The sequence below is a fragment of the Tursiops truncatus genome, chromosome 6, assembly GCF_011762595.2.
Source record: "Tursiops truncatus isolate mTurTru1 chromosome 6, mTurTru1.mat.Y, whole genome shotgun sequence".
Classification (NCBI taxonomy): domain Eukaryota; kingdom Metazoa; phylum Chordata; class Mammalia; order Artiodactyla; family Delphinidae; genus Tursiops; species Tursiops truncatus.
Window position 1 is genome coordinate 108014768 of NC_047039.1, and position 27518 is coordinate 108042285.

The 27518-nt window shown below is 55.2% G+C and overlaps 1 protein-coding gene across 13 annotated transcripts in view; it reads left to right on the plus strand.

The window, feature by feature from the left end:
• The window catches only part of DNM1 (dynamin 1), a 44890-nt gene extending 18240 nt beyond the window's left edge, over positions 1-26650 (plus strand). Inside the window, exons 7-22 of one of the 13 annotated variants that reach the window (XR_012332684.1) lie at positions 20-162; positions 296-431; positions 624-691; positions 1821-1959; positions 9199-9285; positions 11776-11846; positions 12019-12070; positions 12276-12287; positions 14659-14772; positions 18566-18675; positions 19413-19524; positions 20371-20541; positions 21632-21847; positions 22244-22459; positions 24678-24714; positions 25656-26650. Coding sequence is in view for 9 of the 13 variants with exons in the window: in XM_033858724.2 (XP_033714615.1) it covers positions 20-162; positions 296-431; positions 624-691; positions 3560-3698; positions 9199-9285; positions 11776-11846; positions 12019-12070; positions 12276-12287; positions 14659-14772; positions 18566-18675; positions 19413-19524; positions 19985-19996; positions 20371-20541; positions 21632-21873; positions 22244-22459; positions 26318-26378 (1746 nt within the window). In the remaining 4 variants the exon portion in view is untranslated. Of the gene's footprint in view, positions 1-19; positions 163-295; positions 432-623; positions 692-1820; positions 1960-3559; positions 3699-9198; positions 9286-11775; positions 11847-12018; positions 12071-12275; positions 12288-14658; positions 14773-18565; positions 18676-19412; positions 19525-19984; positions 19997-20370; positions 20542-21631; positions 21874-22243; positions 22460-23830; positions 23833-24677 lie in introns of all 13 variants that reach the window. The other 12 variants (XM_033858723.2, XM_033858724.2, XM_073806670.1 and 9 more) reach the window with 12 other exon arrangements.
• The last annotated feature ends 868 nt before the right edge of the window (positions 26651-27518 follow it).

Consider the following 27518-nt stretch of genomic DNA (forward strand, 5'->3'; position numbering starts at 1 on the left):
TCCTCGCCCCCACCGCCAGCAACTGACAAACCACATCCGGGACACACTGCCAGGGCTGCGGAACAAGCTTCAGAGCCAGCTGCTGTCCATTGAGAAGGAGGTGGAGGAGTACAAGAACTTCCGCCCTGATGACCCAGCGCGCAAGACCAAGGCCCTGCTGCAGTGAGGCCCTCCCCATCTCCTGACTCCCCATCATGGGGCTGCCCCTCCCCGCAGCCTCTCAGCACAGGGCTCTCCCAGGGCTCCCTGCCCGGGGTGGCTGCTGCCCCCTCAGGTCATACCACTCTCTCCCCAGGATGGTCCAGCAATTTGCTGTAGACTTTGAGAAGCGCATTGAGGGCTCAGGGGACCAGATCGATACCTATGAACTGTCGGGGGGAGCCCGCATCAACCGGATCTTCCATGAGCGCTTCCCCTTTGAACTGGTCAAGGTAGGCAGACCCCCCAGGGGCAGGAGGGCTCAGGACTACCCTCCCACCCACCTACCTAAGACTCTCTCATGCGTACATGTGCTGACCCCACTAGAGGCCCTGATGCCCAGCTCTGGGAGTGAGGTGGACCCTGTTTGACCTCCCAGGTAGCAGAACAGGCCCTGACCAGCCATCTCTTTGTCTCCTACACAGATGGAGTTTGACGAGAAGGAACTCCGAAGGGAGATCAGCTATGCCATCAAGAATATACATGGCATTAGGCACGTATTGGGACCGGGGAGGGGAGCTGAACCCTGCAAGGCAGGAGGGGTCTAGTGCAGAGACAGAGGGAGTGATGGAGTGAGCCTCCCTGAGGAAGGACCAAGAGCCCTACCTAGTCCCCAATCTCCTCAACCCTGACTTTCTGGCTCCCAGCTTGGACAGGCTCTGGATAGGGGAGGTGGATGGGAGACCCAGGCCATCGCCCTACCTGCAGCCTGCTACCCTCCTTTGCTTGTCCCTGGGAGCGGCCCGGAGGCTAGAACAGTGGGGTAGAGCCCGAGACACAGGTGGCTGGGGAAGCACCCTTCAGGCTTGGGCCCCCTGCCCATCCCCAGGGTAGGACAGCTCCCCCCAGTGCTATCCAGAACAAAGCTGCCCAAACCACTGGGTAGGGCCTGGGCTGGTGCATCAGGTGTTAGTCTGTGAACCTTTTATGATGGGATGAGGCCTCTCAACCCTCCAGACCCTGCCACAGTCCCATTAGCCCGAAGTTGGCCCCATTCCACCCCACTTCCCTCCTGCTAGCCAGCCCCAGGGCCTGTGGAGCCGGGACAAAGGCTGGAAAATAGACTGTTCCTAAAAAGCTTCGCCCCGCTCCAGGGACCCAGATCGACACTGTCCGTTCAACAAGAAAACTTAAAGCACCTGCTATGTGCCAGGCAGTGAACAAGACTGAAATGTCACTGCTTTCATGCAGGTTCAGTTCCAAGGTTTGGCATGGAATTTACAGACTGCATTGGCTAAGGCACAGAAAAGAAAAAAAAATCTCTTTCCTAGTCTTAAAATAAAATGCTTTATTCCCAGAAAGGCTCTTAAAGAAAACCCAGTTTGACAGTTTTCAAACCATTTCTAGCCATAGAACATTTTGTATGAGCAGAATCTGAAGACAAAGCAGGACAAATGCAACAGTTATAAGCAGACCTTGTCTTGCCCTAAAGAGCTTCGATTGAAAGGCCTTCATCAGAATCCCTCCTGCCCATTTTACAGATGGGGACACTGAAGTCCAGACAGGGGTAGTGGGAGGACCCCGAGGGCAGAGCTCAGGGGGGCGGGGCGGGGCCCTGGCCTGGTGCTCCTGGCAGGAGCCGGTCTGTGACACCGTGCCCTTCTTCCGCTCCGGGCGTTCAGAACGGGGCTCTTTACCCCAGACATGGCCTTTGAGACCATTGTGAAAAAGCAGGTGAAGAAGATCCGAGAACCGTGTCTCAAGTGTGTGGACATGGTTATCTCGGAGCTAATCAGCACCGTTAGACAGTGCACCAAGAAGGTAACCAGCTGCCCGGCCAGCCCCTGCCTCTGCCCCGCCCTGCTCTGCTGCCAGGCGCTCCTTCCCCACCTCCCCCAGTGCCTCCTGGTAGCATGTACAGACCTCAGCGGGGTGGGGGAGGCAGGCCACCACAGTCCAGGAGAGGGGGACTCTCTGAGGGGGCCTCACCCAGCCCCGGCCCCCAGACCAGGGGAACCAAGGGATTAGACATTGGAAAGACAGGTATGATGGTGGTAATTTGCCCTGAGAGCCCACCAAGAGCTGCCCCAGCTTAGGGAGAAGAGGGGACCCTGAGCCCCCTCCCTGCTCTCAGAGATGGGGTCATCTTTGGGGGCTCCAGGGAGGGGTCTTGGGGAAGTCTTGTCCCTGTAGACAGATGAAGTACAGGACCTTTTTGGGTGCTGCCCTAGGGGCCTGGAACACTAGAGGGATTCAGAGGACCCAGGTCAAGCAGGTACCCTGACTCCCCACTGTCCTTCATCTTCCCCATCTCACGCCATCCTCACTCAGGACCCTCACTCAGGACCTTCCCCGTCCCTTCCATCCACATCCAGCCTTCCAGGGACAGAGCCCCCTCTGCTATGTCATTTGAGCCTCACAGAACCACTCAAGGAGGGCACAGCAGGGCAGGGAGGATGGCGCCCACTTCACAGCAGGAAAACTGAGGCTCGGGAGATCAAGTGACTTGCCCGAGGACTTGAGCTAGGAGGTGGCAGAGCTGTTACTTGGAGCCAAGGCTTTGGACTCCAAGTCCAGTGCCCCAGACTCCCTTCCTTTCCCCTCCCCACTGCTGCTCTGGCCCCTCTCTATCACCATCTCCACTCTTTCTGTCTTTCCTCTTCTCTCTCTCTGTCTTTCCAAACTGAGCTCCTCCAGACTCCTTAGGAGGAGAGGCAAAGGATGCCCCTTGAGGAGAAAGGGAAGGGCAGGAGTAGAGCAGGGAGCTGGAGAATGGCGATCAGGCAGCTACACAGCAACTCCAGGAGGCATCATCTGCCCCGTAGTCTATGGAAATGGAGCCCCCTGGAGTTGTGCAGTGCACAGCCTGGGCAGCTGAATGCAACAACCTTGGTGGAGAATAGGGAATGGTGCTGGGCTTTGGAGTCGGGATGAAGCGAATACAGGAGGTTCTGGGAAACCTAGAATTGAACAGAATGTGGGTGGGTGGGTGTGGCCTGGGTCAGCTCCTCAGCAGGATGGCATAGGAAAAGGACAAAGAGAGAGAGGGCAGGCTCGGTGTAGCTGAAGAGTGGGGGAGAGGAGGGAGGCAAGCCCTGGGGAGAGAATATGAACTCAGTAAGTGCCCTTGGACGGGGCAGGGGCTTGGTCCCTCAGACCCCTCCCACACCCTCAGAGCCCTGGGGGTTGCTTGGCAGCACCTGGGAGGTGCCGATCCAGGTGGGCAGGAGGGCCAGGTCCCACGCTCACATTGTCTTCTCTTCTGTCTCTCTTTCTCTGTGTCGGTGTCTCTCTCTTCCCTCGTGTCCGTGCCATCCTCCACCCCGGCCCCTGGCTCTGCTTGGCTTTCACTGCCCTCCTTCTCCTCGCCCGCCCACCCCGGCTGCTCCTCCCCTGTTCCCCTCCTCCTCCCCGGGTGCAGGACAGGCCTCTTCACACCTGACCTCGCTTTTGAAGCCACAGTGAAAAAGCAGGTGCAGAAGCTTAAAGAGCCCAGTATCAAGTGTGTGGATATGGTAGTCAGTGAGCTCACAGCCACCATCAGAAAGTGTAGCGAAAAGGTATGATGGCCGCCCGGGAGGGGCTGGGCCTGGCCACCCCTTCCTCATGGCCAGGGCCTCCCGTGGGCAAGAACCAACTGCTGAGCAAGCCCGGCAGCCTCTCAGCCACCCAGGTGGACCCAGATGCCCAGGCCGGCCCGGCTGATTCCTGGCCCCAAGGTCTCATGCCGGCTTCTAACCCCAGGTCTACTGTACTCATGATTCCTTCAGGCCCCCACCTCTCCCAGAAGACTTTGCTCTAACCCAAGCATCCTCAATGGCCGCTTTGATGGTGATGATGATAAGGAGAATGGCCGCTGTTTATCGAGCACCTACTGTGTGCCAAGCACTAGGCTAAGTGCCTGCCCTTGTCATCTGACTTAATCCTTTTAACAACCCTAAGCAGTGAGTAGTCTTATCCCCATTTTACAGATGACAAAACTGAGTCTCAGAAAAGAACAGCAGCGTGGGATTCAGATTTAGGGAGGCTGAGGGAAGAGATCTGGGATCAGGGCCTCCTGGGGCAGGGGAGCTATCCCAGCCCCTCAAAACCAATTTGCCTAAAAGCATATTGGGTTACTCACTTTACTGTAATCCATACATGTTTGACAGGGTCAGCCTCTTTTGAGTCGTCCGTGACCTTTTAGATGGCTTTTTCCTATTTGTCTACTTTGGGGCATTTTGGGGACTTTTCGCCAGATCATCTAAAGCAGTGCTTCCCAGGGGCCTGCATGAGCCCAGCCTCACTTGTATTTGCAAAAGCTCCCTACACTGGGAGGTGGGGGAACATCTGCCTTAACTTCATGTTTTAAATAAGTATCACGGTTTTTGTGGCTCATATATAATTAGTCCTGTGCGCCCCTTACACAATCCTATCTCACTTTTGCCAAATGGGGATAGATTAAGCAAATTAGCATCCACTCAGTGCCTGATCCAGGTGGAATCAAATCTGGGCTGGACTTTCCCTTGCATAGTATATATCATGATATCTAAATCATGGTCCCACTGCATCATGAATACTAAGCAATGCAATCTTAACTTTTGTTAAACTAAAAAATACCGAGTTTATTTTAAGCTGCCTCAAATCTCTTTACAAAAGAACACAAAATGTATCTAAATTTTTAAAAATTTTGGGTTTTCATTTTGAAAGGAACACACTCTCAATTAGAGAAAATTTGGAAAATGCCCAAGAGTGAAAAGGAGGCAACAACACTCCCTTTCCAAGAGCCACACTGAGATTTTTGTACATTTCCTGCAAATACACTCCTTTTTTTAAAAAATGAAATTATCGGTATTGATTTTGTTCTGATCATACATGATTGTTATCAAAATATTCAAACTGCACAGAGAAAGCAAAAGTCCCTATAAGCTCACAGCCCTAGAGATAAAGACTGCTAGCTGCACACCCTTCCTAACTAATTACAAATATGCACCGGTTTTAACCTAAAAGGGATCACACTGACCACACTGATAGTGAACTCTTCTTTTTTACTGAGCAATGTGGAGTGGAATCCTTGTAGTAGCTACGTAAAGATCATGCCCTTGAACAGCTGAATTGTATTCCACTGTAGAAATATGACATGATTTATGTATTCAATATCCTATTGACAGACATTTAGGTTGTTTCCACTTTTTCTTTTCTTTTACAAACAGTGCTGCAGTGAATAGCCTTATAAATATATTTGTAGTACTTATCCTGTCATTTCTTTAGAGCAAATTTCTAGCATAGAATTGCCTAGTCAATGGATGTGAGCACTCACAGTTTTGGTAACTTCTGCAAGATTTGCTCTCCAAAGAGTTTTCACCAATTTATTCCTCCAAACTCTTTTTTCTATACATAGGTTTATTTACTTTGTTAGGTATTTACACTGTGAATATATTAGTATCCTGCTTTTTCTCTTAATAACATACGTTTTGGTGGGTGTTATTACATAGTCTATGTGAACATTTTTTTAAATAAATTTATTTATTTATTTATTTATTTAATTTTTGGCTGCGTTGGGTCTTCGTTGCTGCGTGCAGGCTTTCTCTAGTTGCGGCGAGCAGAGGCTACTCTCCGTTGCAGTGCGCGGGCTTCTCATTGCAGTGGCTTCTCTTGTTGCGGATCACGGGTTCTAGGCACGCACCCTTCAGTAGTTGCAGTGCATGGGCTCAGTAGTTGTGGCTCACCGGCTCTAGAGCACAGGCTCAGTAGTTGTGGCGCATGGGCTTAGTTGCTCCGCGGCATGTGGGATCTTCCGGGACCAGGGCTCGAACCCGTGTCGCCTGCATTGGCAGGTGGATTCTTAACCACTGGCCCACCAGGGAAGTCCCTATGTGAACATTTTTAATGATTGCATAATATTCTATTGAATAGATTTATCACGGTTTACTTAACCATTTTCTTATTGGTGAACACTGAAACAGTCTCTAGTTTTTCAATATTATAAATACCCTGGCAATGGACATCTTTGTGTATAAAGAATTTTATTTTTCTTTCTCTAGGATTATTTCCTTAGGATAGATTCCTAGAAGACTGATTACTAGATATAAATATTTAAAAACTGTGGAACACTTTGCTGAATTGCCTTCCAAAAAAGCACTAATTAGGGTAAATGGTAATATTTTGGAAACAACCCAGATGTCCATCAAGAGGGGATTGACTATGGTATCACACAGACAATGAAAGACTATAGTTGTTAAAAGGGCAAGGGATATTTATTTCCATTCACGTGTCCTTCCACAATGTACTGTGGGGGGAAAAGCAGGTTTCGGAGACGAACGTATAGAATTTGGGGGGGAAAGTAATATATATAAATGATAAATATATATAATATAATAATCTACATAAGTGATAAAATTCCAAAGGCATAGTTACTAACCATTATTTTAAGAAGGCAAAGAACACAGGAATTTTTTCATTTCTACTTCACAAACTTTTGTCATATTCAGATTTCTTACAGTGAGTCAGTAAATTTTTGTAAGGAGAAAAATTGACCAACAAAAACTTTAGAAGGGAAAGCTTATAAATTATTTCTTTAAAAAATTGCCTTTTAATTGATTTAATGCATAGTAGTTTTTTGTTTACATAGCAAAATTCACCCATCTTCCTCTTTTTTTTTCCCTCCCCAAATCTTCTAAATTTAGCAAGCCACCCCTGCTGATTATTCCTAGCCCTGCTGGGATTAGAGTTTCATCTCTGGATGAAATCTGGAGTTTAATGTCCAGCACAGGGTGTGCTTCTCAGTCCTCTCAACAACCCTAAGAGGGAAGGTGCCATTATTACCTCATTTCACACATGGAGAAACTGAGGCTCAGAGGGGTCCAAGCACTTTCCCAAGGAAGGTCAGCAGGGTAGGGGGCTGGCTTTGAACCCAGAGCCATGGTGGCTCCAGGGCCTGCATTCCTGACCACTAAACAGTGGGCTCCAGGCTGACTGCCCCACTTAGCCAAGACCTGAGAGAGAAAAGTTCCATTTTAAAAACTGGCTGAAAGTTCTGGAAATGCTCAGAGGCAGCCAGAATGGAAAAAGATGCTCAAAGGGAACAGAACTTCTCAAAGGGGCTGAGGCTGCCCTGTCATTTGTGACACATGGAAAACTTGACAAATGTAATATCCAGGCCGTTAGTGGGAGAACTGGTCATGCTCTTTGGCAAATTGCTCCCTCCTCCTCCCTCCTTGCCCCTCCCGCGACGCCACCCAGGGAGGGAGCACTTGGGACCGTCTCAGAGGAGGCTTTGCTGGTGGCCGTGACTCGGTCCCAAATCTACCCCAACTCGGGGATCGTGAGAAGGAGTGATGGCCTATCCCTGAGCCTCTCGGTGCAGAAGGGTCCACTGGGTCCCTCCAGCCAGTGCTGTTTCTAAGCCCCGCCTCTCAGGCTGCCTCTCTTCCAGGTCCCCTGAGCTTGGCCACATGAGCCACACCCTTGGCAGAGCCACGGAACAGTCAGGGGGGAGTGGGGAGGATGTGGCATCTCTCAAGTCTGCCTCTCCTGGGCTGGCATCCAGGGCGCTGCTCTCTCCCCCATCCTCCTGCCTCTCCTGATGCCCCCCACCCCTCCCCCACGCCATCCCCTTGGCCTCCATCTTGCCCTCAGAATCACTACCTGTGACCCAGGCACGCTAACCTCCAGCTCTCTTCCCACATAGGGGGATCCACCTGCGGGGCCTGACCCAGGATAGGAAGAGGGACAAGGTGTGGGTCTAGCTTTGCCCAGCCTGGGCCCCTCCATGGCAGAGGAGGAAGTCCCCTTGGATAGACTCCCACCATCAGCAGCTCAGCGAGTCCCCCTCTCCAAGGAGCTGCCGGTTCATGAGCCAGAGGGCAGAGGAGCCCATGTCTGCTCACCCTGGCAAGGAGGGCAAAGACTTCCATCCTTCATTCATTCCCTCATTCTTTCAACGTGCCCTCTTTGGGCACTGGCAGTGTGCCCAGCCCTGGGCCCTACCTTCAGGGCAATTACAGTCCAGTTTGGGGAGGGAAGTGGGGTGGAGAGGGATGGGGCACATGGAGGTGGTCACAGTAGGCTCTCTGGAAGACACGATATTCAACAGAGTCCTGAAGAAGGAGTCAACCCGGGTTTTGTCCAGAGCCTGGCTGAGCTGAAGGCAGAGTCCACAGGCAGGGGGGAAGGGTTTGGAGCAACTTCCCTTTGGCCTCAGTTGATAAAAACTGCGGGGGGTGGGGGGTGGGTAGAAGGGTGCTGCTGAGCTTCTACCCCCAGAGGAGTGGGGTAGAGACAGGCTGGCCGGCCAGCTCTGAGCCAGGCAGATGTGTCGGGTTAGCGGTGCCGGGACAGGGCATGCAAAGGGAGGCAAAGCCGGGTGGATTCGACCAAGAGGGCCCCCGCAGGGTACTGCTCATGCTGCTGGCACTCCCACTCCGCATGCCCACCCCACCCCCAATGCCCTCGCATGCCTGTGCCTCCTGCATGTCCTTTGTGTAGCTGCTGGTCTTCCCCTGCTCCCCTCCCCCAGCTCTGACAAGGAGCACTGCCTGTCCCCAGCCTGACTCAGGAGGCCACCTGGCACCTCGGGCCCTGCCCTCCCCAGATTCTCCCTGGATCGTAATCTGCGGGCTGTTACCTGCCTGATTCCCCACCTGACTGTGCCTCCAAGCCTTTGAGGAGGCAAGGGGTAGCCCTGAGGATCAGTGAAAGTTTGGGGCGCTAACAGCGCCCCAAACAGAGGCCTCAATCGAATAGGTCTTTTTCCAAGATGGCTGCCACCAAGATGGCGGCCGAGGACCAGGCTGATTCCCAAGGCATTTGTGCTCATGGGAACTGCCGGCCCCCGTGAAGTTGCCCAGGTAGGCTAGTGAAGAGGGCCCGGGACTGGGAAGACCCTTGACTTGCCATTTGGAACCCACAATTGGGGGAAAGGGGTGGCTGTGGCTGGGTGCCATCAGCTTCCTGGGCCCCCAGGTGTGGGGCATTCTGTGTGTCCCTCCCACCCCACGGCCCTGGATTCTGGTGGGGTTTGGGTGCCCCCTACCCGTGCCCCCAGTGTACGTGGCTCTCTCCCCTGCCCCCCCGCCGCAGCTCCAGCAGTACCCCCGGCTGCGGGAGGAGATGGAGCGCATCGTGACCACCCACATCCGGGAGCGCGAGGGTCGCACCAAGGAGCAGGTGAGCCCACGCACCACCCCCTCTTCCCTCACCTTTCACTCCTGCCCTTGGGCTCACCTCCTTCTTCCCACTTTGTCTCTTCTGTCTCAGTCTCTCTTATACTTTCTCTCCTTGTATTAACTTTCTGCTTCTCTCTTGCTCTCTCTTTTGTTGTGAGAAAATATATACATAACATAAATTTTACTATTTTAACCGCTTTAAATTGTGCAGTTCAGTGGTATTAAGTACATTCAGATTGCTGTGCAACCATCACCACCAGCCATCTTCAGACCTTTTCATCTTCCTAAAATGAAACTCTGTCCCCCTTAAACAGTGACTCCTAGGGACTTCCCTGGTGGTCCAATGGTTAAGACTGCACGCTCCCAATGCAGGGGGTGCGGGTTCAATCCTGGTTGGGGAACAAAGATCCCACATGCCCCACAGTGCAGCCAAAAACAAACCCAAAAAAATGACACCCATTCCCCCTTCCTCCCAGCCCCTGGCAACCACCATTCTCCTTTCTGTTTCTATGAAGTTGATGACTCTAGGTACCTCATATAAGTGGAAGCATACATTTGTCCTTCTGTTTCTGGCTAACTTCACTTAGCATAATGTTCGCAAGCTTCATCCACGTTGTAGCACGTGTCAGAATATCTTTCCTTTTTAAGGCTGAATAATATTCCATTGTATGAATAGACCACATTTTGTTTATCCGTTTTTTCCCACTTTTGGGCTATTGTGAATAATGCTGCTATGAACACAGGTGCACAAATATCTCTTTGAGAGCTTGCTTTTAAATCTTTAGGGTATATTTCCAGAAATGGAATCGCTGGATCATATGGTAATTCTATGTTTAACTTTTTGAGGACCTGCCATACAGTTTTCTAGAGAAGCCGCTCCATTTCACAATCCCACCATCTGCTTCTCAACTATCTATACTCTGGTCATCTCACTTGGGGCCTCTCTCTCTCTCTTTGCTGTTTCTCTGGGTCACCATACACCCCTCATAGGCGCCCTCCCTTCCTTTTATGTAGTCATTTATCAAATATTCTTTCATTCATTCATTCATTCGTTCATTCAATAAGAAGCATATTCCCTGAATGCTCCTCTGAGCTGGGAGGGGCAGAGGTGAGCAGGCTCCCTCATGGCTCTCACAAAGCTCACAGGCGAGTCCTTTTCCCTTGGCCATCTCCCTGTCATCTTCTGTCTATACCCACCTCTGGCTCCCAATTCCCAGCTTCCATCCTCATACACCCCTTCTCCACAATGGTGCTGTCCCTAATCACTCACATTTTTGTTGCCGATGTTGTGTTTCTAAATCCTCACTGGTCTCTTTTTAATGACAAAATGAGAAATACTCAATAAAATATTCAATCAGTATAGAAGTCATTAACTTACGAGTAAGTGTTCCTCCATTCACGCTTCCCCGCCCGCAGTCTCCCATAAAAGAAACATTATTAAAAGTGTGGTGTGTCTCCTTCCAGACATTTTCCCTAGGCACATACAGATTCCAGATTTCCTCTTACTCTTAAAGAATCACAGTCCTGCGGTGTGTCTTGCCTTTTTTTCTCTGAAGATAATTGTAGCTAACATCTGTTGAGCACCTATTACAGGTCAGACCCATGACCTTCCTCCTCTCACCGTGTCTTCACCACTCCTGTGAGGCTGAAACCCTTCATTTGTGGAATTTGAAGCTCGGTGAGGACAAACTCACAGGAAGCAGCAGGGCCCGGGTCTGAACCCGGCAGTGAGCATCAGGAATGTCACCCCCATCACAATTTGGTCACAAATCCCATCACTCTTAATTATTTGCAAAGGGGATTTTCCCATGCCAGAATCTGGACGTTATCCTCATTCTTCTGAACAGCTGTAGAGTGCCTTTTAGTTTAGAGGATACCATAATCTATTTCACCTTCTGATAGCCATTGGCTTGTTCCCAGTTTTTCTCTGCAACGCACCACACCAGACTGAACACCCTGGTACATGTATCTTTGCTCACTCAAGGAGCTTATCTGTGAGATATAGTTCTAGAAGTGAATATGTGCATTTTAATGTTGTCAAATATTGCCAAACTGCCCTCCAAGAAGGTGATACTAATTTACAGTTCCACCAATGGCATGTGAGAGAATCTGTCTTCCCACAGTTGTGCCCACACTGGTCATTATCAATATTTATTATTAATTTGATAAGTTAAAAAGGGGTCTCACTTTAACTTACATTTCTTTATCAATGAGAGGGAGCATTTTTTACATATCCTTATTGGTTGTATGCATTTCTTCTATGGGTTACCCATTCATGTTCTTGGACTATTTTGATTTGTGTTTCTTGTCTTCCACTTATTGATTTATAGGAATTCTTTGTTTATTATGGATACATTTATTTATTGTGGCTTATACATTGATTTATTATGGACTCTATACATGCTGCAAGTATGCTTCTCCCAGCTTTTCATGCATTTTGAAACTCTGTGGTATCTTTTCCACTTTACTGCTGACCTGTGTATCCTTGAAGGTCATGCTCCTCATCGATATTGAACTGGCTTACATGAATACCAACCATGAGGACTTCATAGGCTTTGCCAAGTGAGTGCTCCCTGGTCAGAGAAGGTGACACCTCGTGTGACTGTGTGTGTATGTGTGTGTAGGACCCAGGCCTGTTGGGTTAAGCCTCTGGGTCTGGTGCCCACTGAGCAGTAGCAATGAAGCCGGGCCTCTTGAGAGAAGTTTCTGGGACTCTTCTTTCTCTCCTCATTAGTGCTCAGCAGAGGAGCAACCAGATGAACAAGAAGAAGGCTTCAGGGAACCAGGTGAGTGAACTCCAGTGCCCCAGCCGGAGGGATGGAGGGTGCCGGATGGACGCCAAGCTCTGAGATCCCCCTCCCCCGAGGGGAAGGGTCCCACAGGGGCCAGAGAGCCTGTCAGATGCCAGCCACAAGCCTCCCACTCTGCATCAGTAACCCTCTCTCCTCTCTCCCGGTGCTTCTCGTGGTTGCTATGGTTACCTCTTTGCAGGATGAGATTCTGGTGAGTACCAGGACTGGGGCTCTTGGTTTGTGTAGTGAGGGGGAGGAGGGGACCCATTTGTAGTGGGGATGTGCAGGGGTCAAGAGGGCACCCTTTGGTTTGCACACACCAGCCCATGGGTGTCCACATATGCGCTCAGGCCAGAGGCAGGGTCTAGCCACACACAGAGTCCCACCAATCTGTCCATCACTGCGCATGAACTAAGCATCTACTTCAGCCAGAGGTAGACCATGTGGGCTGGGGTGGGTGAAAATGCCTGGCAGGGGCCTGGCACTGAGTAGGGGCTCTTTAAATATCGGTCGGATGGATGGATGGATGGATGGATGGTTGGATAGATGGACGGGTGGATGAGAGAGAATGTTTTTAAGCTGGCATCTCTACCAGAGAGTTGAGTAAAGAGTGAATGAAGTGTCAAGATACCAGTGCCTCCTTACCTATTCTGTCCTTCAGATCTCTGCTGAAACATCACTTCTCAGCCCCGGTTGTACCACCAGCCATAGAGTTTGAGCTCTTCCAGAAGCTGTAGTTTCTTTGTGATAATATAGGTGTTTGTGTGATTACTGGCATCATATCATTTCCCTCTTGAACCCTATAAGGGGAAGGGCTGGGTCTGTCCTGTTCACCAGTAAATCCTCAGCCCCCAGTGCAGTGCCTGGCACACAGTAGGTGCTAAATAGAATGAAGGAGCTAATGAATGCAATATCCCAGGGCAATGCGGTTCAGCAAACACTCACTGGTGCCTGTACTGTGCTGGCCCCTGGACAGGAGTCAGACTCTGGCCCTGCCCCTTGGAAGCCTGTGCTTGTAGTCAGGCCCCAGGCAGGGTGGAAGTGGGGGGAACAGGAGGTCCCTGGTGCTGGGGCTCTGGAAGGGGGTTTTGGGTGAGCAGGGAGGAGGGCAGAGCTGGGGGTGGCCGAGGGAGGACAGGAGTCAGGGCGGGAGCAGGGTGGAGAGGTCTGTTGGTCAGACTGGGGAGATGGAGGGCCAGGGAGTGGCATTCAGACTCAATTCCAAAGACAGTGACAAGATGCTGAGGGGATCCTCTCCAGACCGGGACAGGGTGGGACGGTGGTCATGAGGCACTTGGCTACCACATCCCTGTTACTGACTAAGGCAGCTACTAGCTGTGATCCGCTGTGTGACTTGGGTTCTCCGCAAGGTTCTCAGGGAAGCCAGAGAGGTTTAAGGAGGGCTGGGAGTGGGGGCGGGGGGCGGGGGGGGGCGCTTTGAGGGCCTTAGATGCAGGCTTGACCCCAGAGGGCTTTCCTGCCAGCCCCAGGCTGCTCAGTCTTCTCCGGATGCTCAGGGGAGAAGCTAGGGAGGCCAGGGCTGGGGGAGGGAGCAGAAGTAGCTCCCTTGTCCCCTCAGTCTGTCCCACCACCGGGGTCTGGTCAGTGTCCCTGCCCTTGGAGCAGAATCCACAGGCCCTAATCTGCGTCAGTCGCTCAGGACAGTCCCAGAGCAGCTGCTTCCTGCTGTGAAAAGAGACCTTTGCCTGTTACTCTGGGCTTCTCCAGGGAAGAGGAGTCTGGACAATTTGTGCTCAGCTCCTCCCCGCCGCGTCTGTGCTCTACCACCGCACCCCTGTCCTAGGGCTTGGAGGCAAAGACTCTTAGAACCCTACTCTCACAGCATTCATGTATTCATGCCACAAATATTTATTGATAACTTACTGTTTGCCTAGCACTCTGCCAAGTGCTGGGATACACCAGTGAGGGAGAGAGTTCACAATTTAGCAAGACAGACTGACATCAACAGATAATCACACACACGCACGCAAATTCAAAATTCCAGTCATCGTCATAGAAGAAAGCTTAAGGGAGTGATGAGAGATTATACTAGGGGTCCTGACTTATATGGGGGGCCGGGGAGAGTCTGCCTGAGAATGTGACTTCTGAGCTCATACCCAGAGGATGAGTAGGATTTGCCAGGCCAACAGGAGGAAGTGCTTTCTAGGCAGAGTCAACAGAAGCACGTGCAAAGTCCCTGAGGTCAGAAAAAGTCTTTGAATAAACTGACTGTTAACCTGAAAAGATACTCAGAGTTATCTTGCCCAATCAGCCACCTAAACTCTGCTTGCACACTTTTTAGCAGTGGGGAGCTCGTCCCCTACCAAAGCCACCAGTCCCCTACTCAGATGGCTCTGTCAGAAGGCTCTTTATCCTGAGCTGACCTCTGCCTTCCTCTGTCTTCCTCTCTGTTCACTTGTGGTTCAAACCAGGGCAGGTCTGGCCCCCACCCTCTCTGACCAGCCAGGCCTTGAAGAGCTGGGGGAGGGGTGAGCTTTTGAGGGTCTCTCTTTGCCCACCCCATCCTCCATGGGGAATCCTGGCCTCTGTCCACTGACTTCCTGCACCCCCCCACCCTCCAGGTCATCCGGAAGGGCTGGCTGACCATCAACAACATCGGTATCATGAAGGGGGGCTCCAAGGAGTATTGGTTTGTGCTGACCGCCGAGAATCTGTCCTGGTACAAGGATGACGAGGTAAGTAAAGGGCCACTGGTCATCAAGGGGTTTGGCTGGTGGCCAGAGGCAGGCTGAGACCCTACCACAGGCTTGGAGTGGACTGAACCACCCAAAAGGGGGATTTAAAACTCTCATCAAAGACCTCTGGGTGGAGGTGGGAGGTCAGGACCAGAGGCAGGCAATCCTGGGGGCTCATCCAGGCTGGATGGAGAAGAGGGCTTGGCAGGACTGGGGAGCTTGGGGCTCAGCGCCCTGGGGTGGCAGAGGTTCTGGGCATCCCTCCCTGACCCCACCAGCCCCGCAGCCTTCCTGTTTTCTTGCTCCAGGGCGTGCCTCCTACTCCATGGCCTCCACAGGCCCATGACACACACGAGTCCAGCTGCCAGACACGCTGTTAACCCCTGCATCCCAGCCCCCCAGCCCCCAGCAGTCCGAGGGGGATGCCCAGGGTGCCTCCAGCCAGAGGGGCGAGGAGCGATGGGGCCCCACAGAGGCACCACCCCAAACCCCTCCCTGCCCACTGGGCACAGAGAAGCCCAGCCACCCCCCTTCCCTGCTGCTGGTCTCCTTTAAGAACGAGTCCCTTTGGCTTCCACATCTGGATTCCAGAGGTGACCAGAGAGAGCAGGGAGGGCTGGGGGGAGGGGGCTTGTGGTAATGAACTCCAGCTGGCCAAGGAGTGGGGGGAGGGACCCCCTTCTTCCTGAGGGGTCTGTTGAAGGCGAAGGTGCTCTCCATGGGGGAGCAGAGCCTGGGGCAGTGGCCTCTGATTTCGCTCTCCAAGCCCCCCTCCTTGATCCCTGCCCCCTCCAAGTCTCCCCAGGCAGGGCCCCCCTCCTCACTTTGGGCGGGGCCCTCTGTCGTCACCGGCGGGGGCGCCAAGCCATCTGGACCTCATTACCCCAACCCTGGCCTCTCCCAGAGCATGGGGCCCCTCGAAGGGTGGAGCGTGAGGCTGTGCGGGGCACGGGTGTGGGGACCGCTTCCTGCTCTACCGCCTGGGCAACCTTCCTAGAAGTGCCCGTGCCCCACCATTCCTTGGGCTCCTGTGTTGAGGTTCCTTGCACAGGGCCAGGGGACAGTGTGACTGGGGCTGGGGTCTAGAGATGGGCTACACTGGGGGGAGGAGGGAGTATATCTGAGCAGGGCCCCCGTCCTTGTGTGTGTGTGTGTGTGTGTGTGTGTGTGTGTGTGTGTGTATCGGGGGGCTGGTCTCTGTGGAACTTCGTGTGTACATTTGAGTTGAGTCGAGTGTGACCCCGGCGTTGAGTGTACGTGTGGGTGGGGGAGGGCTGGGCAGTGAGTGCTGGGAGGTGAGGGTGTGTGTGAGGCTTGTGGACATGGGGTGTGGGTGTTTGACAGGAGAGGGTCTGGGGTATAAGCTTCAGGGCGTGTTCGGTGTTTGAGGGTTTGCATGTGTGTTTGGGGGCAGACCATGTGTGCCTGAGGCGTGTGTGCCCGTGCCCGGTGTGTAAGCATCTGTGTGTATGTGTGGCGAGTGGACTTGAGGAGGGAGGGCGTGCGTGTGGCACGTTTGAGGATATGTATTGTACGTGTTGGGGATGTAAGGATGGGAGAGGGCTGGTGTTCCATTGTGAGCGGGTGTGTGCGTCTGTGTGCGCATGTGTGTGCATGCACTTGTGTGTGCTTGGGACACGGATGTGTGGTTTAAAATTCGAGTGTGGGGATGTATGTCTCCGAGTTGTAGGTGTGTTCGTGCCGAGGTAAAGTTGCGTGTGTGTGTGGGGTTGTGAGTGGATCTTTCTGCCCTAAAACAGCTGGGGACAGGGAGGTGGTCCGGGCTGGGCGGAGGGTGATCTGTCCCCCTTCTCCACCCAGCCACCAACCGTCTGGTCTTTGGGACTTGGGTGATCCTCTGGGCAGACAGGCAGCCGCCCACATCCCCAGCCCTCACTGACCCCCCATCTTCTCACTCTTCCTCCGCCACCCATCAGCAACCCCACCCCGTCCCACAGCATGGTGGCGCCCCCATCCCTGTTGCCTCCTCCCAGCCCACCCTGTGCCCCCCAAGCCCCCTGCCCCGGCTCCAGGCTCCAGTTCTGGGATGGCGCGCGGGGGCCGCTCCAGCTCTCCGGCGGCGGTGCCGAGGGTCTAACCCAGCCCAGCCTAACCAATGTGCAGACTACTGTACAATTTGGAAGTCCTGAACAGATAGTCTAAACACTGGGTAGACGGAGTGGAGGTGTCCTCTGATCCATCCAGGCTGCAGTGTCTGTCCGTCGGGTGAGAGCTTCAGCCCCATGTCCTGGAGATGCAAGGTCCCCAGCCCAGCCCAGCCAGCCCGGGGTCCCCTCTCTGCTCTGACTCCCCTTCTGCCTCCTTTGACGTGGCAGGGGTGAGCGGGAGCTCTGGCTGGGGAGGAGGGGCCTGGGGACGGGCCGGCCTGCGGGGAGGAGGGGGCTGCTCCTACCTAGTGTCCAACCCCAGAGCAGAGCGCAGGGCGGGTGGCGGCGGGGCCTCCCTCGAATGCTTCCAGATGTTCCCTGGCCGCGTGTGCAACTTCCTCCTCTCCTCCCCCAGCCGCCCTCTGGGGCTCCCGGCCACCCGCCTGGCATAAAGAGGGCTTTATGTGGCTGGACGGGCCAGGGGGGTGCGGGGGGCAGAGAGAGGTGGGCAGGATGACGCCAGGACGTGGAGCAGGGTCCTCCGAAACCCAGCCCCCGACCCGAGATCCGTGGCGAGGCTCATGCCCAAGCCCCGAGTCCTCCAAACCCACACAGTCACCCCAGCCCGGGCCCCCGGGTGTGGGCCCTGTGGTGTTGGGTTGACTAGTGGGGTACAGGCAGCAGAAACCCCTCCCCTCCTCCCAGAGCCCCATCCTGGGGTACCTCCTCCGAAGATCCCTGAGCTCCTCCCCTCTGTCTGTAGGACACAGGAGCCTACAGTCACGTGTCAGCCCCCACCAGACGTACACACATGTGCACACAGGCCTGGCACCCACATGCCATCCACAGATAAGCGTAACTCCTCCCAGACGATACAGATAAACCACACAGACTCAGCCCATTACGAAAACTCTATGCACGTAAGTACGTGCACCCACAGCGCAGGTCCCGCAGGTACATTCACGCAGACATATGGACACTTACAGTTGCCACACACACACACATGCTCACACGCACACACAGCCGGGCTGGCACCTCCTCAGGCGCCCTCGTGCACACACAGGGACACATGGGCACACGCACGGTGGTGAGAGCACACGTGCTCAGACATGCACATGTTTGCACAGACATACAACCACACACGTTGCACACGCACACTCACCATCTCCAGGCTTGTGCCGTGTGCCTGATCGCTAACACATGGGCAGCTGTGGGGAGTGGGCTGAGCCAGCCCTTTGAAGCTGCCAGGCCTGGTGGCCGCCCCCCTTCCCCGTCTCTCCAGTCAGGAAATGAAGTCAGAGGCTTATCCAGAGCAGGCCCCATCGGCCAGGCTGGCGGCAAGAGAGGCCGAGTGCGGGGTCCCTGGCTGGGGCTGGCCTGGCTTGCGTCCAGGGCTGGCTTGGGGCGGGATGTGGGAGCCAAGCTCAGCCTCGCCACCCCAGGCTCTTGAGCTCTGGCATGGATGCGGAGGCGGTGGGAAGGGCTTGAACGCCGTGGGGAGCCGAGGTGCCCAGCAGACCCGGGGCCCTGTGGCCAGGCTTTCATCAGACAGCGCCCACGCAGTGCAAGGGGGCTGGTGGTCTACAGCCCCAGGTCCCCCCGCGCCGCAACATGGAGCATCCTTAGGGAGTGAGGCGTAGCACAGACAGCACCAACCTCACCCATCGCTCCTCCCTCTCCCCCAGGAGAAAGAGAAGAAATACATGCTGTCCGTGGACAACCTGAAGCTGCGGGACGTGGAGAAGGGCTTCATGTCCAGCAAGCACATCTTTGCCCTCTTCAACACGGAGCAGAGGTGCGCCTGCCTGCTCCCACGGGGCCCTGGGGAGTAAAGACGGGCCCACGGATCCAGAAGACAGAGAGATCTGCCCGGGCTCCCCAGCAAGTCATTCACTTGACAAATATTTGTTGAGTTTCTAATCTGTGCTACACTCATGTCCAGATCTCGTTCCTGGCCTCCCTCCCGCCACCCCTTCCTTTCTCCTTCCTGCCTTTCCTCCCTCCCTCTCCGTCTCTCTCTCTCCCTCCCTCCCTCCTTCCTCCCCTCCTGTCCTTCTGCAATCACTCGGTTAGTACCTGCCCTGCATGAGCTACTGGCAGTACCAGGCCTCTCCCCTCCCAACCCAGGGCTGACTCTAGTGGACTTTCTCGTACTCAGAGATGAGGGTTCAATACAGCTGCCAAGAGGGGAAAGCCTGGGAGGGGGCCAATGGGGGTTGAGATCTAAGCCAGGGGCTGCACTGTCATGGGTGCCCCTTTCATGAGAGCTCAGTCCCTTTCTAATAGAGTACTTTACTGCTCATTTCACTAAATCCTCTCAATGACCCTAAAAGGCAGGAATTGTTATTATTAACCCATGTTCCGGATGAGAAAACTAAGGCTGGGAGAGAAGAAGGGACTTGCCACAGCTGGCAAGTAAGAAAGCCAGGATTGGCCCAGAGGCACGATGACCCCAGTCCACGCACGCCCTTAACCACCAAGGTGAATGGGCTTTGCCCCCCATCTCCCCTCACCACCTGCCCCATCTTGCAGGAACGTCTACAAGGATTATCGGCAGCTGGAACTGGCCTGCGAGACACAGGAGGAGGTGGATAGCTGGAAGGCCTCCTTCCTGAGAGCTGGCGTGTACCCCGAGCGTGTTGGGGTGAGTGGCAGGGGAGGTAGGGGAGGGGCAAGCTGCTTAAAATAAGGGGCTCCAGGGGAAGCCATCTACAGTGATGCCAAGCCATTCCATATTTTCCGGCTCTTATTGGGCTCAGAAATAGCAGGGATCCTCCCCCTACCTGCTCTGGGGTGGGATCAGAGTTAACCCTTCCTCCCATCCTTCTCCAGTGCAGTTTTACATGACTCTTTGTCTGACACAGATGGCATTTCCGACATCCCTTTCATATGATCATGCTTTCTTCTGACTGCCTTCACTTTTCTACCCTCTTTCACTGTGACAATGTCTAGAGTTGCCTTACAGTTGGGGTGCAGTGCCCTGGGTTTACTCAGTCCCTCCTCTTTTCCTGTGTGTGTCTGCTACGGCTGTGCTCGTTGGTGGCGGCGGCGATGATGGCAATGCTGGTGTGGTGACCTCTATGGCTTTGGTGTGGGCCTCCCAGGACAAAGAGAAAGTGAGTGTGTCCCTCTCTCATCTTCTGCCAGGCATCTCTAGCCTGGCGACAGATCTGGCCAGGCCTTTAGAATCATGAAGGGTCCTTGGAGATGTCCTTTCCTAATTTATGGACTGGGAAAGTAAGGCAAATTCTAGGTACTAGAGTCAGAGCCAAGATAAGGCTGAATGAGGGTTTGGGGTCCTGAGAGGCACTGGGGTGGACAGAGCCCAGAGACCCAGAGCTATGGGGGAGCTGGTGTCTTTGTGTACAGGCCAGTTGCTTCTCTCTGTATCTTAGCGTTCCAGGCATCCTTGAAGGGGCTGGGACCCTGGGGATGCCTGGAACCTGGCTTTGAGGTCCTAGCCATCCTGATGCCCTGTCCTCAATGGCAGGCCAGTGAGACGGAGGAGAATGGCTCAGACAGCTTCATGCACTCCATGGACCCACAGCTGGAGCGGCAGGTGGAGACCATCCGGAACTTGGTGGACTCATACATGGCCATCGTCAACAAGACTGTCCGGGACCTCATGCCTAAGACCATCATGCACCTCATGATCAACAATGTGGGTGCACCACCGCGTGGGGGGCGGGTGCTCTCGTGGGACCAGGGAGGCAGGTGGCCAGGTTGGCCTGGAGTAGGCACGGGCTAGTCATGTGGGACCAAGTCTGGGGAGGGAGGCATGGGTCCACGCCAGAGGTATCCAATAGAAATGTAATGTGAGCTTCATATATTATTTTGTAGATTCACATAACCAAGTTGTTCCAAGCATGCTTAAATGCTTTCCAGGAGGGGCTAGGAATATGCATCTTTTGAGAACTCCCAGACCATGTTTTGAGATCTCCCACACCATGTTTTGAGATACACACCCCACGGAACCACTTCCACCCATGGCTTAGTGAAAAAGCATGGCCTGAAGGGAATTAGAACTGTGTTGGAATCCTGGCTTTGCCTCAACCCTGTGTGACTTTGAGCAAACGAACTACCCTCTCTGAGCCTCTGTTTTCTTATATGTAAAATATGGATAATGATAGAGTTGAGGATTAAATGAATATAAAGTGCATAACAACACAGTGCCTGGCATGTAGTAGGTGCTCAACATAAATTTAGATGATGAATAAATGAGACACAGGCCTACGGCATAAAAAACCTCAGCATCTCTCCACAAATGTTCCAGAGCCTGGCCCAGGTAACATCTGGGAATTTTTAAGGAGAACATTAACCCATGCCCTACACACAGACACTCACATTTCACCCGATCCAGGCACACATTCACACCTGCTACTCAAGGGCTCAGAAAATTTTAAACTGTCGTCTTCCTTATTTTGGTCCACTGGAGCATACAAGTCTTTGGAAAGGGTGTAACTACCCCATTTTACAGATGAGGAAACTGAGGCTGAAATAAGCTGAGTAACCAGGTGTCCTGGTGCATAATAGGCCCTGAGTGTTCTCCTAGATCTATGACCTTGAACAGTTCACTTTTCTTCTCTGGACCATCTGAGAAAAAGGGCAAGCGGGGAGGCGGGGAAGCAAGGGAGATCTCTTGAGTTTAGGCAGTGGCAGAGCCCCATCCCCGAGCTAGTAGGGCCCGGCGGGGAGGGCAAATTGGTACAGGCGTCAGGTCCCAGCCCTCTCCTCTCTTTGCCCGCCCGCAGACCAAGGAATTCATCTTCTCGGAGCTGCTGGCCAACCTGTACTCGTGCGGGGACCAGAACACACTGATGGAGGAGTCGGCCGAGCAGGCGCAGCGGCGCGACGAGATGCTGCGCATGTACCACGCACTGAAAGAGGCGCTCAGCATCATCGGCGACATCAACACGACCACTGTCAGCACGCCCATGCCCCCGCCCGTGGACGACTCCTGGCTGCAGGTGCAGAGCGTACCGGCTGGACGCAGGTACCAGGGCCGGCTCCCACGGCCCCAAAGCCCCCCAGCCCGGGGCCCGCTGGAGGAGGGCCGAGACCGGGCAGTGACGCGACGGCGTCACCGGGATAGCTCCCACCTGGAGCGAGGGGCGGGGCTTATCGCGGGGCGGGGCTTATCGCGGGGCGGGGCTTGCCGTGGAAAGCTGGCTGCCGGGAGGGGTGGAGCTGGAACATTGGAGCCTCTGGGGGCGGGCTTAAACTCCGGCGAAAACCTAAGGCGCGGAGGGGCGGAGCTTGCGCGCATGGGCATGACAGGCACCCAGCTGGGGGCGGGGCCTCACGGTGGGGCGGAGCCGCTCATCTCTCTCCCCTCCTTGTCCTTCGCTCCCTGTCGCCCGCAGGTCACCCACGTCCAGCCCCACACCGCAGCGCCGAGCCCCCGCGGTGCCCCCAGCCCGGCCCGGGTCGCGGGGCCCTGCTCCTGGGCCTCCGCCTGCTGGGTCCGCCCTAGGGGGGGCGCCCCCCGTGCCCTCCAGGCCGGGGGCTTCCCCTGACCCCTTCGGTCCTCCCCCCCAGGTGCCCTCGCGCCCCAACCGCGCCCCGCCCGGGGTCCCCAGGTGAGTAGGGGCTGAAAGCGGCGGCAGAGACCGCCGGGCGGGCGTGGCCGGGAGGGAGGTGGGGCCGGATTCCGGAGCATCGGCCCAGGTCGCCAGAGCCGGCCCTCTCTGTCCGGGTCACTCGGACCGTGGGTGCCAGAGCCACCGGGGGTGTGGCCGAGGGCTGGCGGAGCCTGCCCCCAGGGAGCGCTGAGTTCCGCAGGTGGTCGTTTCTGGGGAGGGGGCCGTGGGGCTCATCCCACCTGCCCTCTTCTTTCCAGCACTTGCATGGCGCTTCCCTCCTTTTTCACTCTCTCTCTCCCACGCGTTGCCTCCCTTCTCCTTTCCCCTTCTAGCCGCTCTCCTCCGTTCTCCATTCCGTCCTCTACTTCTGTCTCCCAGCTCCTAGTGAGCCTACCTCAGGTCTGAGGATCTGAACCCAAATCCTCTCTGGATGGGTAGATTTTATTCACTTAAACTCAGGGCTACCCTGGTGCCCGCACTTCCCAGTCCTGACTCTTTGGACCTGTCCCCGAGGGTTGTGACTGTGTGACCAGCAAGGTGTGTGATGTGTGTGTGGGCGTGCACACGGATGTGAGAGTGTAAGAATGGCACCCAGGCATGCGGTAGGACGTGGAGCAGCTGGGAAAGGGGCCTGGGAGCCATGGGACAGCCTGATGGCTTCCTTCCTTCCCCTTGCCTCTGGCCCTAGCTGGCCTGGACCAACGTGGTGGGTGTGCGGGCAGGAGTGGAGGCTGCCCCATTCCCAGAAAGCTCCAGGGAAAAGGGTTCTACTTCATCCCTTGCCTTTGCCTTCTTGATCCATGACCCTCTTTCAAGGAAGCTCACTCTGATATTTAACTCAGTCTGCCCTGTTTCCACTGGCCATGTTCTCTGAGGAAGAACACATCAGACCAATAATATCCATTTATGTTTCCAGATGGCTGGAGGGTAGGGCCATGGGTCTAACCTCCATGAACCTACAGTGAAGCAGAGATGGGGCTTGCTCTATGGTGACCTGACGGCCAAGGCAGATGGGGTAACGCAGGCAGCGTGGTGTTGGTCAGGGGCACTGGACTGGAGTGGGCCTTTAGGCGAGTCACTTTCCCTTCCAGGGCCTCAGTTTCCCTTCCACCAAATGATATTTAACATTCTGCCTTTCTCCCAGGGTTGGTGTGGGGATCAGGGGAGGCAGTGGCTATAGGGATGCCACATTAACTGCAAAAGTGGCTATAGGAACTATTTGCTAACTTCCAATGTGAGTTCAGATTCTTAAGGGTATTTGACATGTCCAGGCCTGTGCTGAGGTGTGACATGAGAACTGTGAGATCTGGTACCTGCTCCGCTCTAGTCTGGCTGACACATGGGAAGTCACAGCCTCAGAGGAGAGAGCAGTCTGGGGAGCTTCAAGGCAGCTTGACTTCGGTGAGATCCCAGGGTTGATGGAGATAAGGCTCAGGTGGTGAGGAGTCAGGAGGGCGTTTGGGTAAGGAGCAGCAGGTGGGCAAAAGTTGAGTGCGGAATGCGTTGAGAGCTGCTGGCCAGAGCAGAGTGCAGGTAGAATGAGGAAGAATAAGAAGAGGTTGCCCTGGGGACTTCCCTGGAGGTTCCAGTGGTTAAGATTCTGCACTTCCACTGCCGGGGGCACGGGTTCGATCCCTAGTCAGGGAGCTAAGATCCTGCATGGTGCACAGCACGGCCAAAAAAAAGAAAAACAAATTTGCCCTGGGTAAGGTGGGGCAGGTAGGAGAACCTTCAAAGTCCACAGAAGAGGTTGACTTGGGACTCAGTGCTGTGAGCAGCAGGGAGCCATGGAAGGCTCTTGGGTGGAGACATGACAGCTGGACCCTAAGAAAGCAAGACCTGTCCCTTCTGGAGCAATGCAGGTGGCCCTCTGAGCACGCCAGGCACGAGTGTGCAGGGAGCTGGTGCAAATGCCTCCTGTGTGGGGGCGAGCTTCTGTGTTGTGACTCCGCCCCCGCGTGTGCTTCAGTGTGCCAAGTGGCTGCATGCCCCAGATCCATGCTGCACGTGCCGGCCAGCGAGGTTGCTGGGCGTTGGGGGGTGGGGTGTATGCGTGTTGTTTGTGGGCATGTGTGTCAGCGTGTGCATGCGGGGCCGTGGGGCCTCACCGCATGTGTGTGCACGCCCGGGCGTGTGCGTGTGCGTGTCCCCCCACCCCCAGGCCTGACCCGTCTGTGAGCGTGAACTGCCACGTTGATTTCGTGCTGTCTTTCAGAATCACTATCAGTGACCCCTGAGGAGCGTCAGCCACGGTAGGTACAGGCCTCTCCACCTGCTGCATGAACCGGTGTGTCTGCCCCCTGCTGCACCAGCTCCACACTGCAGGGCGAACCTGGGACCTCAGAGGCAGGCCCCCTCCCTCTCCCTTCTGCAGCTCCAGACTTATTCTTTCCTCTTTCTGTCCTCGCTGCCAGCTGGCTCTCTCACCTCCCTTCTCAGCGAGCCTCGGGACTCAGTGCCACTGCCCAAGACCTCCATGGCTGAGCCTGGGGAGGTCTTGGGACAGGCTCCGCACCCAAGCAGGCAAAGCTGGGTGCTCTCTGGAGGCGTCAGAAAGAGCGCAGAGCTCATGGTTCGTGGTGTTAGGGGCAGGGAGCTTGGCTGGACTCAGGCACCCAGAGGCCTTGGCGTCTCACCCTGGGGTGCGATCTCACCCTGGGGTGCCACACTCACTCCCCGATCTGAGCCCTGCCGCGGGGGCAGGGCAGCCAGCTCCCAGCCTGGGAGCTCTGGAAACCGAATCCACGATAGGGCAGAGGAAGTCAAAGTCCCACCTCCTTTATCGAGCCAGCAAGCGAGCAGCAGCTGGGGGTGAAGGCTCTGGTTATTTGATGATTTGGGAAAGCCTGAGTGTCCCCCCCCACCATCAGCCCAGAGCACAGCTCACAGGCCAGGCAGGTCACACCGCCCCTTCCCCTGCCTCCGCGGTACTGTCACTCCTGCTGGTGCAGGACTGAAGGCAGCGTCCTCAGCCCCAGGTGGAGCACCGTAGCCGGCCCGCAGGCTCATCCACCTGGGCCTGTTGCTCCTAGGGGTGACCTCCGCTTTTCCGCTAAGGGGATGACGGTGTCTGCGGACCTGGGCAAGCCAGCTTCTCTGAGTTCCGCCCCAGCTGGGCCCCAAACTCGCCCAGCAAGCCTGCCTGCCACTCCACGCCTGCGCTGACTCTTGCTCTTCTGCTTTTCCCCAGCAGGAAGGGCCCAGCCTCACCTACGCGACCTGCGGCCCCCCGACCAGCTGAGGCTCCCCTCTTAGACTTATAAGCCTGTGGCCACTGGCATCCGGCCGCCTGCCCTCCCTGCCTCCCCAGGGTCCCTATAGAGGACTCGTGGGCTTTCTGCCCACCCAGAGGGGCCTCTAGCGCTCCCTCCAGCCATTCTGTTAGCTTTGCCCTCCTGGTTCAAACAGTGTTCTTTCTCGTGTGTTCCTCCATCAGGCCTGGTGGCTGTCGCGTGGGGCTCACGGCCCCATACTCCCTGAGGCTAGGGATGGCCCTGCGCCAGTGGGTTGAAAGACAGGGGGCCAGAGAAGAGGGAAGCCAGAGGGGGCCGAGCACGTGTCTGGAGCTGTGGGTGCACTGCCTGGTGGTGTGTGAGAGTCTAGCGTGTGTGGAGGGGTGGGCGCTGCCCCAGCCTTTACCCCAGACCCCCGTGAGGCTCTGGCCCCTGCCCATCTCCTGCCCTTCTACCTTCCCTTTCTCGTCTCTCTTCTCTATTCCAGAACCCTTGCCCACACCTGGGTCTTCTGCCCCTCCCCTCCTCTCCCCTGACTGCCGGGCTAGGCTGCCCTTGCCTTACCAGCTCTCTCCCCCTTTTCTCTCTCCCGTTCTCTCTTTGCTTTCTCTCCAACTGCCAGCCGATCGGGTCAGGCAAGTCCATCCCGACCTGAGAGCCCCAGGCCCCCCTTCGACCTCTAACCAGATCCCTCCTATTCCTCGGAGACCTCCCTTTCCAAGCCTGCCTGGACGGCTGTTCTGTGACTTGACAGTGGCTACCCGGCCCCAGAGCTTCCCCTTCATCTGTGACTTAGTCTGTTGTAGTGGTGAGCTGACACATCCAGGCGTGATGTTGGTGAAACTTGTGCCCCTCTGTGGTCTTGCTCCTGCCCAGTTCTATAAATATCTATAAATACTCATATATATATATATATACATATATATATATATATATACACACACACACACACACATATATGGCCAAGCCTCACCTCTAGTGTCGGGAATCAATCACCATGCTGTCCTTGAGGAGTCTTGTGGCCCAACTACAAGGGAACGCTGTCACCCTGACATCCCCCTCCAAAGCGTGCCACCTCCGATGAGCCCCCGTCGTACGCAGCCTGTGGACAGCCAGCCCCCCTCTGCCGCCCTCCCGTCCCTACCCCCCCTCGAACACGGGGGTGCCGTACTGGCAGCTGTGTGGTTCTCTGACCACTACCGGTCTTGCTGTCTCTTGGCTGAGAATAAAACCCATTTCTGGATGATGGGGAACAGCGTGTCCTCTGTGGCCTGTGTTCTCTGTGGCGCTCAGGGAGAGGTAAAGGTTTAAACATTGGGGTGAGGGATGGGGAAGGGCCCAGCTATTGCTAGGGTGCTGTAAGATGTGGAGAAAAAAGCCGCATCCTCTCCGAGGCCTACTGGGAAAGCCCCTGGAGTCAGCTGATCCTCGTCCTGTGAAACCTGCTCTGGCCACTAGGGGGCGCGGAGGGAGGACCGTGAGGTGCTGGCCAGGCAGGCACTGTGGAAGGACAGGCAGAACAGGCCACCAGAGGGGCAGGGCGATGGAATGGAAAACACCTGGACCACAAGTCAGCACTCAGGGTGCTGTGGCACCCTGCTTTCCCTCCCTGGGATTAGATCTGACTTCTGAGTCTCTCCGTCATTAAGGCAGGACTGCCCCGAGAGCCCCACGGTGGTCCCCCGGGAACCCCCAGTCTTCACCAGGCAGCATGCAGGTGACAGGCCTTGGAAGATCTCTTAACAGCCCGGTTGGATGTGCTCAGACACACTGGGGACCAGCACTACCAGAAGCTTGCACAGGACCCAGCGACAGAAGAAAAA